Raw genomic sequence first — 12,128 nt, 5'->3', positions numbered from 1 at the left:
TAGCTAACGTTCTCCTCTAGCTAACGTTCTCCTCTAGCTGACGTTCTCCTCTAAACGTTCTCCTCTAAACGTTCTCCTCCTCCAGATCGCCAACGTTCTGGACAGCCACGCGGCCACGCTGCAGCGGAAGGCGGACCGGGAGGTGTTCTTCATGAACACGCAGAGCATCGTGCAGCTGGTCCAGAGGTCCGCTCCTCCTCCTCCTCCTCCTCCTCCTCCTCCTCCTCCTCCTCCTCCTCCTCCTCCTCTCCCTCCTCCTCATAAGCCCTCCTGGGGCCCACACACACATTAACACGTGTGTGTGTGTGTGTGTGTGTGTGTGTGTGTGTGTGTGTGTGTGTGTGTGTGTGTGTGTGTGTGTGTGTGTGTGTGTGTGTGTGTGTGTGTGTGTGTGTGTGTGTGTGTGTGTGTGTGTGTCCAGGTACCGCAGTGGTATCCGTGGCTACATGAAGTCTGTGGTTCTGGACCTGCTGAAGCGTTATCTGCACGTGGAGATGCAGTTCCAGCACGGTGACCTCCTCATGTTAAATACATTCTATAAACATTATATCAGATGGACTTGCTTAGTGACGCTGATAATAACTATCAAAGAAAAAGTTGCTGCACAACATTATTACAAAGGAACGTGCAGAGAAGCCTTAGGAATAAGAAATACATGGATAGTTCATTACTTTCATTATTTGACTGCTTTATTTTATGAGACGGATCACATTTCACACTGCTATCTAAAGAGCCACAACGATTTCTAAATGTCTCAAGTTCCAAAGCAAAGACTGAACAGAGCTCTCTCTATTCTACCAGAGAGATGATCAGAAGTGAACAACCTGTCTCCCTCCAACAGCTCACTATGACAAGTGTGTGATCAACCTGAGAGAGAAACACAAACCGGACATGAGTCCGGTCCTGGAGTCCATCTTCTCCCACGCCCAGGTCTCCAAGAAGAACATCCTGGTCATCATGCTCATAGTACGACCTCAAACCCTCAACACATAGTCAGTGCTACCTGATGTACCTCTGTACCTCAGTACAGAGGTACGGGCTCAAAGTTAGACCAGATGCCCTCGATACACAGACACAAGGCTCATACTAACAGCAGACACCCTGGTCTTACTGTATATATGTATCTATACTTATACAGTGCACCCCTCAATACAATGACACTGATACCCCTCAATACACACACACTGATACCCCTCAATACACTGATACCCCTCAATACACTGATACCCCTCAATACACACACTGATACCCCTCAATACACACTGATACCCCTCAATACACACTGATACCCCTCAATACACACACTGATACCCCTCAATACACACACTGATACCCCTCAATACACACACTGATACCCCTCAATACACTGATACCCCTCAATACACTGACACTGATACCCCTCAATACACTGACACAGTGATACCCCTCAATACACACAGTGATACCCCTCAATGCACACACTGATACCCCTCAATACACACACTGATACCCCTCAATACACTGATACCCCTCAATACACTGACACTGATACCCCTCAATACACTGACACAGTGATACCCCTCAATACACACAGTGATACCCCTCAATACACTGATACCCCTCAATACACTGATACCCCTCAATACACACACTGATACCCCTCAATACACACTGATACCCCTCAATACACTGATACCCCTCAATACACTGATACCCCTCAATACACACTGATACCCCTCAATACACACACTGATACCCCTCAATACACTGATACCCCTCAATACACACGCACAATGCTCATATTTAGGTTCTCATTCTATAAACACCATCTTCATGGTAAAGTCATAAAGCATAAGGTTGGGTTTAGGTTCTCTTTGACCACGTTTGTTGATATCCATCCAGTTCCTGTATAAACCCACACAAAGCCCGCCTCCACTCTGAGTGACGGTCCTCTGATCTAGGACCAGCTCTGAGTGACGCTCCTCTGATCTGAGTGATGCTCCTCTGATCTAGGACCAGCTCTGAGTGACGTTCCTCTGATCTGAGTGACGCTCCTCTGATCTGAGTGACGCTCCTCTGATCTGAGTGACACTCCTCTGATCTGAGTGACGCTCCTCTGATCTGAGTGACGCTCCTCTGATCTGAGTGACACTCCTCTGATCTGAGTGACGTTCCTCTGATCTGAGTGACGCTCCTCTGATCTAAGACCAGCTCTGAGTGACGCTCCTCTGATCTGTGTGACGTTCCTCTGATCTAGGACCAGCTCTGAGTGACACTCCTCTGATCTAGGACCAGCTCTGAGTGACGCTCCTCTGATCTGTGTGACGTTCCTCTGATCTAGGACCAGCTCTGCGGGAAGGACTCCACGCTGGCCGACGAGCTCTCGCTGATCCTGGACGAGTTCACCCAACTCAGCCGGACCGAGAACTCCAAGGTGGCCCTGCGCGCCCGACAGGTGAGACGTCCTGCTGTCAGTCAGAGCCTTGCGCGCCCGACAGGTGAGACGTCCTGCTGTCACTCAGCCAGCATCTCCGGCCTCTCGTGGAGCATACGGCCGCGTCGGGCGGTCGTGTGTTGGTTTCTCCCCATGAAGGACCGGAGACCCTCTGGGAGTGAGTGGTGGAACAGATCTATGCCTCACTGCGTTTCAGTGCGTTGAAGCGATTTGATTCCAGTCGCTGTTTGTGTCGCGCTGCCTGATACCAGGTGAAACGTGCTCACGTCTGTAAATGCGGTACAAAATTGCAGTTTATTTCTTCGCTGAGGAGCATGATAAACAGACTCTGTAGACCAGGGGTACTCAAGTACAAATGATGAGGGGCCACAATTTTTTTTTTCAGTGACTCAAGGGGCCGGTCGGTATACGTGTGACTGAGGCCGATATATGCTCCGTTTTAGACGTAACGTGTAAGCACGTAAGATACATAACCCCCCCTTACGCGGTAAAATATCCCCCCTTACGTGCTTAAGTGCGTCGGCCAAAATTCCTGACTATGCGACTAAAACACTACGGCCCTACGCAGCTCGCAAAGACTGTGATTGGCCAGCTAACCACATCCTTTCAGGAGTCTCACATTTCCGGTTTTACAGCATAATAGCGCCATTTTTAAAAGGCTGTGACAGAAGCGAATGAAGAATTTTGAAGAAGGAGAAGAAGAAAACACAAGAACGTATTATGATAATTATAAATATAAACAAGCCAGCGATTTCCACTTCCACGCCCACAGATTCGTTCGTTGCTCCCCCTACTGTTCTGGCGGAGAATCCCCTTGCAACACGCGCAATCCTTAAGGAACCTTAAAGGAACCGTAAATCAAAACTTGTCGAAAACAAGTCCCTTGTGTAAATTACGTGCTTACATCTCTGCGTCGAAAACGACCCTAAATCGGCCTTGACTGCTGCTGAGATGGACTGTCTGCCTCGAGTTTGGGAGGGCTGGAGCGGTCTGTGGGCTGGAGTGCTATCTGTTTATCGTTGCAACCCCCAGCCTCGTATTAAGATCGCGGCGCGCGGTTTCAAAATAAGAGCGCCCAGCACGATTTTTTTTTTTTTTTTTTTTTTTTTTTTTTTTTTTAATAATTAAAAAAACTTTTCAGAACAGCTTGAGGGCCATTAATAGACACCCCGCGGGCCACAAAAGGCCCGCGGGCCGCTACTTGAGTATGACTGCTGTAGACGTTCAGCTGTGTTGGTTGGCAGTAGAACAAAACGTTGTATTTCAAGTCGAAGTTTGACTTGTTGTGTGGAGAGCATGTGTTGTTATTTTAGTAGTTAAAGCTCCAGTTAGTGTTTGGCTGGTTGAGCTGAGTGTGTGTGTGTCGTAGGTGCTGATCGCCTCCCACCTGCCGTCCTACGAGCTGAGACACAACCAGGTGGAGTCCATCTTCCTGTCCGCCATCGACATGTACGGCCACGAGTTCTGTCCCGAGAACCTCAAGGTCAGTCTGAGAACCTCAAGGTCAGTTTGAGAACCTCAAGGTCAGTCTCTAACCCTCAAGGTGAGTTTGAGAACCTCAAGGTCAGTCTGAGAACCTCAAGGTGAGTCAGAGATCCTCAAGGTGATTCTGAGATCCTCAAGGTCAGAGTGAAAACCTCAAGGTCAGAGGGAGACGACCATTCCGATGTTCATTCAAAAAAAGAGGCCTGACTCCTTAATCAGTGCTATGAGTCACTTTTTATTCAGTTTAAAATATATTTTTAAGTCTGATTGCTGTGCTACACTTTCTGCCGGGAAACACCCAGGATTCGGTCTGATAATAAAGCACCATGTTAATACTTCATCTTTTTGTTACAGAAACTCATCATCTCCGAGACCTCCATCTTTGATGTCCTGCCCAACTTCTTCTACCACGCCAACCAGGTGGTCTGCATGGCCGCCCTGGAGGTGAGACCTCCACACACAGAACGTCTCATGTTCAGGTGTATGTACCCTAACCTCTCTCTCTCTCTCTCTCTCTCTCAGGTGTATGTAACCTAACCACATTCTCTCCCTCCCTCCCTCCCTCCCTCCCTCCCTCCCTCCCTCCCTCCAGGTGTACGTCCGTAGGGGCTACATCGCCTATGAGCTCAACAGCCTCCAGCACTACCAGCTGCACGACGGGACGTGCGCCGTGGACTTCCAGTTCATGCTGCCCTCGTCTCACCCTAACCGGTAACCAGACTAATACTAGGGGTTAACCCCTTAGGGTCAGACTGTAGACTCCTCCTCCATCCTCACTTTATGCTCCTATATTACCCGTCTTTTTATAGAGACTTTGTTTAATTGCATCCAGATGTCCTCTCTCTCTGTGAACTGCTCACACTTCGGTCAGATGTCCTTAGTGTGTTTCTATATTTGACTTCTTAAGAGGTGTGAGCATGGAGTCGGTTCCTATCGCCTCCTCTCAGTCTGCGTGGGGCTCAGACTGGGCTCTGAGGATACGTACCAGGCCGTTCGCTCCCTCTCCTCTCTCTGTGTCCTGGTCCCATTACTCTGGAGTTAGCTCTAACCTGACCCTTAACTACCAACGGTTAACCTCGTGGACATTAATGTGAATGTGCCGCGGCCAGGCATCCAGTGTCTTTAATATTAAGAGGATTTTAATCTATAATAAGTGATGCACCCACTGCTAATAACCCCTCCTGTGGATGGTCTTGTTTCAGAGAGAGCAGCCCCACTCTGAACAGGTAGAGTAAAGCTCACCTGCTGCCCTCGCATGCTGAATGCTCCGCGCTGCTCCTCCTTCCTCATCCTCCTTCCTCTCTCCTCCTCCTCCTCCTTCCTCTTCCTCTTCCTCTTCCTCTTCCTCCTCCTCTTCCTCCCGGCTTCTGTCATGATGTAGCGGCCAACGGGCCTCGGGCCGTCCCAAACACACTTGGCGTAGTTCAGGATCCTCAGTTCTGTTGTAGCTTGTATGACTCGTTGTTGTTGGTTGGACTGATACTCCAGCCTACCCTGTCTTAGATTTAGTAGTCTAGTTGTGTAAAATATAATCATTTAATTAGTAAAAGTTATATTTTTGCATGCTCATTTGAATGTCTGAATGTCTAACAACATTACGTTTTCAGTCAGCTTTCATTTCATGTTGTTCTTCAAGCCCCCTCTAACAAGTGCTCTTTAATTTGCTTTTTTGCTTGCTTTACAATATTTATATAATTTTAAATGATTATATTTGATCCAATGATGCAAATTGGATATTTGGAGAGGAACTCTTGTTGTTTGGCATCTTAATGAACCTCATGAAATATTAAAGCCCGAGTTAATTATACTACATGTTATACTAGACTAATGCCAGCTGTTATAAACTTGCTGAATGGAGAGAATTTTGTTCATGATTCCCAGACGTCTTTATCTTAACGAGGACGCCGTTATCATTGTTGACACACATTTCATGATACCTTGAAAAAAAAAGAAACATCCATAATTATTGAGAAAATAATTACATTTATTTTTAAATTCGAACGAAACGGTACTGTTCTCCTGACGGCTCTGTTCTCCTGACGGCTCTGTTCTCCTGACGGCTCTGTTCTCCTCCTGACCGCTCTGTTCTCCTCCTGACCGCTCTGTTCTCCTGACGGCTCTGTTCTCCTGACGGCTCTGTTCTCCTCCTGACCGCTCTGTTCTCCTCCTGACCGCTCTGTTCTCCTCCTGACCGCTCTGTTCTCCTCCTGACCGCTCTGTTCTCCTCCTGACCGCTCTGTTCTCCTGACCGCTCTGTTCTCCTCCTGACCGCTCTGTTCTCCTCCTGACCGCTCTGTTCTCCTCCTGACCGCTCTGTTCTCCTCCTGACCGCTCTGTTCTCCTGACCGCTCTGTTCTCCTGACCGCTCTGTTCTCCTCCTGACCGCTCTGTTCTCCTCCTGACGGCTCTGTTCTCCTCCTGACCGCTCTGTTCTCCTGACCGCTCTGTTCTCCTCCTGACCGCTCTGTTCTCCTCCTGACCGCTCTGTTCTCCTGACGGCTCTGTTCTCCTGACCGCTCTGTTCTCCTGACCGCTCTGTTCTCCTCCTGACCGCTCTGTTCTCCTCCTGACCGCTCTGTCCTCCTGACCGCTCTGTTCTCCTCCTGACCGCTCTGTTCTCCTCCTGACCGCTCTGTTCTCCTCCTGACCGCTCTGTTCTCCTGACCGCTCTGTTCTCCTCCTGACGGCTCTGTTCTCCTGACCGCTCTGTTCTCCTGACCGCTCTGTTCTCCTGACCGCTCTGTTCTCCTCCTGACCGCTCTGTTCTCCTCCTGACCGCTCTGTTCTCCTCCTGACCGCTCTGTTCTCCTCCTGACCGCTCTGTTCTCCTGACCGCTCTGTTCTCCTCCTGACCGCTCTGTTCTCCTCCTGACCGCTCTGTTCTCCTGACCGCTCTGTTCTCCTGACCGCTCTGTTCTCCTCCTGACGGCTCTGTTCTCCTCCTGACCGCTCTGTTCTCCTCCTGACCGCTCTGTTCTCCTCCTGACCGCTCTGTTCTCCTCCTGACCGCTCTGTTCTCCTGACCGCTCTGTTCTCCTGACCGCTCTGTTCTCCTGACCGCTCTGTTCTCCTCCTGACCGCTCTGTTCTCCTCCTGACCGCTCTGTTCTCCTCCTGACCGCTCTGTTCTCCTGACCGCTCTGTTCTCCTGACGGCTCTGTTCTCCTGACGGCTCTGTTCTCCTCCTGACCGCTCTGTTCTCCTGACCGCTCTGTTCTCCTGATGGCTGCGCCCCCCTCCAGGGTGGCGGCTCCTGTCAGCGGCTGCAGTGGGTTTGAGATGAGGCGCGGCAGCGAGCTCTTCCTGGAGGGGGCGCTGTCCCCTCCCTGCCAGCGCATGGGCGCCATGGCAGCCTTCCACTGCTTCGAGGACTTCAAGAGGTACTCACTCACTCACTCACTCACTCACTCACTCACTCACTCACATACTCAATTAAGTTAACATGCTTAAATATTGCTTTGTTTTTCTTCAAAATTGTATTTGGGAGGTTTGTTGCGTCCTCAGCTGAAAGGCTTTGTGCTCCTCTTCTTCGGTTGTGTTTCCGCCATGACAGGAACATCGATGAGATCATCTCCTCCTTCTCCAAGTCCTTCCTGGAGAGCCCGCTGCTCCCAGAGTCCTCCTCCGGGCTCTACGACGAGGAGAGCTGCAAGGTCCGCTCGGAGCGCCACAGGCCGCCTCCCGGGCCTCTAGAACCACAGAGCAGCCAGTGGCCGCCCTCCCGGGGCCTCTAGAACCACAGAGCAGCCAGTGGCCGCCATCCCGGGCCTCTAGAACCACAGAGCAGCCAGTGGCCGCCTCCCGGGGCCTCTAGAACCACAGAGCAGCCAGTGGCCGCCTCCCGGGGCCTCTAGAACCACAGAGCAGCCAGTGGCCGCCATCCCGGGCCTCTAGAACCACAGAGCAGCCAGTGGCCGCCATCCCGGGGCCTCTAGAACCACAGAGCAGCCAGTGGCCGCCATCCCGGGCCTCTAGAACCACAGAGCAGCCAGTGGCCGCCTCCCGGGGCCTCTAGAACCACAGAGCAGCCAGTGGCCGCCATCCCGGGGCCTCTAGAACCACAGAGCAGCCAGTGGCCGCCTCCCGGGCCTCTAGAACCACAGAGCAGCCAGTGGCCGCCATCCCGGGGCCTCTAGAACCACAGAGCAGCCAGTGGCCGCCATCCCGGGCCTGTAGAACCACAGAGCAGCCACAGGCCGCCTCCCGGGCCTGTAGAACCACAGAGCAGCCAGTGGCCGCCATCCCGGGCCTCTAGAACCACAGAGCAGCCAGTGGCCGCCATCCCGGGCCTCTAGAACCACAGAGCAGCCACAGGCCGCCTCCCGGGGCCTCTAGAACCACAGAGCAGCCAGTGGCCGCCTCCCGGGGCCTCTAGAACCACAGAGCAGCCAGTGGCCGCCATCCCGGGCCTCTAGAACCACAGAGCAGCCAGTGGCCGCCATCCCGGGCCTCTAGAACCACAGAGCAGCCAGTGGCCGCCTCCCGGGGCCTCTAGAACCACAGAGCAGCCACAGGCCGCCTCCCGGGGCCTCTAGAACCACAGAGCAGCCAGTGGCCGCCTCCCGGGCCTGTAGAACCACAGAGCAGCCAGTGGCCGCCTCCCGGGCCTCTAGAACCACAGAGCAGCCAGTGGCCGCCTCCCGGGGCCTCTAGAACCACAGAGCAGCCAGTGGCCGCCTCCCGGGGCCTCTAGAACCACAGAGTAGCCAGTGGCCGCCATCCCGGGCCTCTAGAACCACAGAGCAGCCACAGGCCGCCTCCCCGGGCCTCTAGAACCACAGAGCAGCCAGTGGCCGCCATCATCCTTATTAGAGCGGGAAGGAGGTCCAAGATGGCTGCTGGGAGTGTGAACCCTCCCGTAGACAGACGGATGGATAGATGTATAGATGGATAGATAGATGGGTGGACAGATGTATAGATGTAGAGATAGATGTATAGATAGATAGATGGATGCATTGATAGATGGATATATAGATGTATAGATGGGTGGATAGATGTATCAATAGATAGATGGATCTATAGAAGGATGAATAGAAGGATGAATAGACGGGTGGATAGATGTATAGATAGATGGGTGGACAGATGTATAGATGTAGAGATAGATAAATGTGTGTGTAGGTGGATGGATGGTGGATAGGGGTATGGACAGATAGACAGACAGATGGAATGATAGACAGACAGACAGATGGATGGATCTTGATCTGCTACCCCCCCCCCCCCCCCTCCTCCCAGAGCATGCAGGGGAACCCCATCCACATCATCAACGTGTCCATCCAATCAGCGGACACGGAGGAGGACGACGCCCTGGTGACGGAGCTCACCGCCTACACCCAGTCCAAGGTACCCCCCCCCCCCTCCACCCTTACAGCACCGTCACCCCCCCCCCCTCGGTGTGTGTTCTGCCGCTGTGTGGTGGTGTGCGATGGGGAGGTGAGGTCCCCTCGCTGGCTCCGGGTTCTGACAGGAGAATGGATTTTGTCTCGACAGAAAGCTCTGCTCTTTGAGTATGGGATCCGGAGAATCACCTTCCTGATCGCTCAGAAGGTGAGGACTCCCCACACGGGGATGTTAATACATGATCCTTACTGATGTATAACTCGTATGTCTTTTAAACGGTAAAATACTGACGTTTAAGGACGTTTAACCCTTTGGTCCAGTGGTTCTGAGTAGTTATGCAGCAGCGTTTGCTCTTTGATATCATAACAGTCCATTATCTGGTATTCTGTTCCCCAGTACCTGCTGTCTGAAGTGCCCGTTGATGTGTAATGTGTACACTGTGTACAGTCCCTCTGCCAGCCTTCTGTGGCCTTTGTTCCGTGACTCTCTTCTCTACTTACTGATCCTACTCTCTCTCACAGAGGGAGTTCCCCAAGTTCTTCACCTTCAGAGCCAGAGACGGGGTAAGAGCCATCTCTCCTGTCACAGTAATGCCTGCATCAGGCTTGGTACTCATATCAGGGTCGTGGGAGATGCTGAGAAGCTTCAGATATACGATTTTCGATATTTAGAGTTTGAAAGCTTTCGTCTAAACGACGATATTAACTCACTTTCTAAATTTAATTTAATCTTGTTTGCTTTAACTGTGTTGTCTTTATTTGCATATTCCTCCTCTGTAATCTGTATAGACTTTAAGCCGCTGTTCTTTGGTATAGAGCACTTTATACCTCTTGAAGAGGGGTCATTATGGGTGGTTTTTTTGTTAGATGTATAGATGGATGTATAGATGAATAGATGGATGTAGAGATGGATGCATAGATGGATCTATACATCGATGTATAGATCTATAGATGGATGTATAGATGCATAGATCTATAGATGGATCTATAGATCTATGGATCCATCTATAGATCGATCTATAGATGGATCTATAGATCCATCTATAGATGGATCTATAGATCTATAGATGGATGTATAGATCTATAGATAGATGTATAGATCTATAGATGGATGAATAGATGGATGTAAAGATCTATAGATGGATGTATAGATCTATAGATGGGTGTATAGATCTATAGATGGATGTATAGATGTATAGATGGATGTATAGATGTATAGATGGATGTATAGATGTATAGATGGATGTATAGATCTATAGATGGATGTATAGATCTATAGATGGATGTATAGATGTATAGATCTATAGATGGATGTATAGATCTATAGATGGATGTATAGATCTATAGATGGATGTATAGATCTATAGATGGATGTATAGATGTATAGATCTATAGATGGATGTATAGATGTATACATTATAGAGGTTATCCCCTCACTGTCTGGCGCCCTGCCCCCCCCCCTCAGTTCACCGAGGACCGGATCTACCGTAACCTGGAGCCGGCTCTGGCCTTCCAGCTGGAGCTCAACCGCATGAGGAACTTTGAGCTGAGGGCGGTCCCCTGCGCCAACCACAAGATGCACCTGTACCTGGGAGCCGCGCGGGCCCCCCAGGGGGCCGAGGTCACCGACTACCGCTTCTTCATCCGCGCCATCATCCGCCACTCGGACCTCATCACCAAGGTGGGGGGGGGGGGGGGGTGTATAGATCTATTTATTATGCTGATCATAATAGCGGGCAGCACGGTCTGGTGGTGAGGGGGTACTCTACGCTGAGAGGCCGTGGGTTCAATCCCCGATGCCCGCCGTCGACCGGTAGCCGTCGACCGGTAGTCTCCTCACTGTCTACTCACTGTCTCCTCACTGTCTCCTCCCTGTCTCCTCACTGTCTCCTCCTCACTGTCTCCTCACTGTCTACTCACTGTCTCCTCACTGTCTCCTCCCTGTCTCCTCCACACTGTCTCCTCCCTGTCTCCTCACTGTCTCCTCCTCACTGTCTCCTCACTGTCTCCTCACTGTCTCCTCCCTGTCTCCTCCTCCCTGTCTCCTCCTCACTGTCTCCTCCTCACTGTCTCCTCACTGTCTCCTCCTCCCTGTCTCCTCACTGTCTCCTCACTGTCTCCTCCCTGTCTCCTCCTCCCTGTCTCCTCCTCACTGTCTCCTCACTGTCTCCTCACTGTCTCCTCCCTGTCTCCTCCTCCCTGTCTCCTCCTCACTGTCTCCTCCCTGTCTCCTCACTGTCTCCTCCCTGTCTCCTCACTGTCTCCTCACTGTCTCCTCACTGTCTCCTCACTGTCTCCTCCTCACTGTCTCCTCACTGTCTCCTCACTGTCTCCTCCCTGTCTCCTCCTCACTGTCTCCTCCTCACTGTCTCCTCACTGTCTCCTCCCTGTCTCCTCCTCACTGTCTCCTCACTGTCTCCTCACTGTCTCCTCACTGTCTCCTCACTGTCTCCTCACTGTCTCCTCCTCACTGTCTCCTCACTGTCTCCTCACTGTCTCCTCACTGTCTCCTCCTCACTGTCTCCTCACTGTCTCCTCACTGTCTCCTCACTGTCTCCTCCTCTCTGTCTCCTCCTCACTGTCTCCTCACTGTCTCCTCCTCACTGTCTCCTCCCTGTCTCCTCCTCCCTGTCTCCTCACTGTCTCCTCACTGTCTCCTCCTCACTGTCTCCTCACTGTCTCCTCACTGTCTCCTCACTGTCTCCTCCTCTCTGTCTCCTCCTCACTGTCTCCTCACTGTCTCCTCCTCACTGTCTCCTCCCTGTCTCCTCCTCCCTGTCTCCTCACTGTCTCCTCACTGTCTCCTCCTCACTGTCTCCTCACTGTCTCCTCACTGTCTCCTCACTGTCTCCTCCTCACTGTCTCCTCCTCACT

At 51.6% G+C, this 12,128-nt stretch overlaps 1 protein-coding gene across 5 annotated transcripts in view; it reads left to right on the top strand.

Moving 5' to 3' along the window:
- The window catches only part of acacb (acetyl-CoA carboxylase beta), a 44,532-nt gene that overhangs the window by 17,662 nt on the left and 14,742 nt on the right, over positions 1-12,128 (top strand). For 4 of the 5 annotated variants that reach the window (XM_056601723.1, XM_056601724.1, XM_056601726.1 and 1 more), the window contains 14 exons: positions 86-186; positions 422-510; positions 842-966; positions 2,321-2,434; positions 3,804-3,917; positions 4,274-4,363; positions 4,512-4,630; positions 5,122-5,145; positions 7,161-7,298; positions 7,472-7,571; positions 9,151-9,258; positions 9,406-9,462; positions 9,777-9,818; positions 10,720-10,935. In XM_056601723.1, the coding sequence (XP_056457698.1) occupies positions 86-186; positions 422-510; positions 842-966; positions 2,321-2,434; positions 3,804-3,917; positions 4,274-4,363; positions 4,512-4,630; positions 5,122-5,145; positions 7,161-7,298; positions 7,472-7,571; positions 9,151-9,258; positions 9,406-9,462; positions 9,777-9,818; positions 10,720-10,935 (1,437 nt within the window). The remainder of the gene's footprint in view (positions 1-85; positions 187-421; positions 511-841; positions 967-2,320; positions 2,435-3,803; positions 3,918-4,273; positions 4,364-4,511; positions 4,631-5,121; positions 5,146-7,160; positions 7,299-7,471; positions 7,572-9,150; positions 9,259-9,405; positions 9,463-9,776; positions 9,819-10,719; positions 10,936-12,128) is intronic. The other variant, XM_056601725.1, reaches the window with a different exon arrangement.

The sequence above is a fragment of the Gadus chalcogrammus genome, chromosome 11 (genome assembly GCF_026213295.1).
Source record: "Gadus chalcogrammus isolate NIFS_2021 chromosome 11, NIFS_Gcha_1.0, whole genome shotgun sequence".
Lineage (NCBI taxonomy): Eukaryota > Metazoa > Chordata > Actinopteri > Gadiformes > Gadidae > Gadus > Gadus chalcogrammus.
The sequence above is the reverse complement of the archived record's forward strand: the minus strand, read 5'-3'. Positions and strand labels throughout refer to the sequence as shown.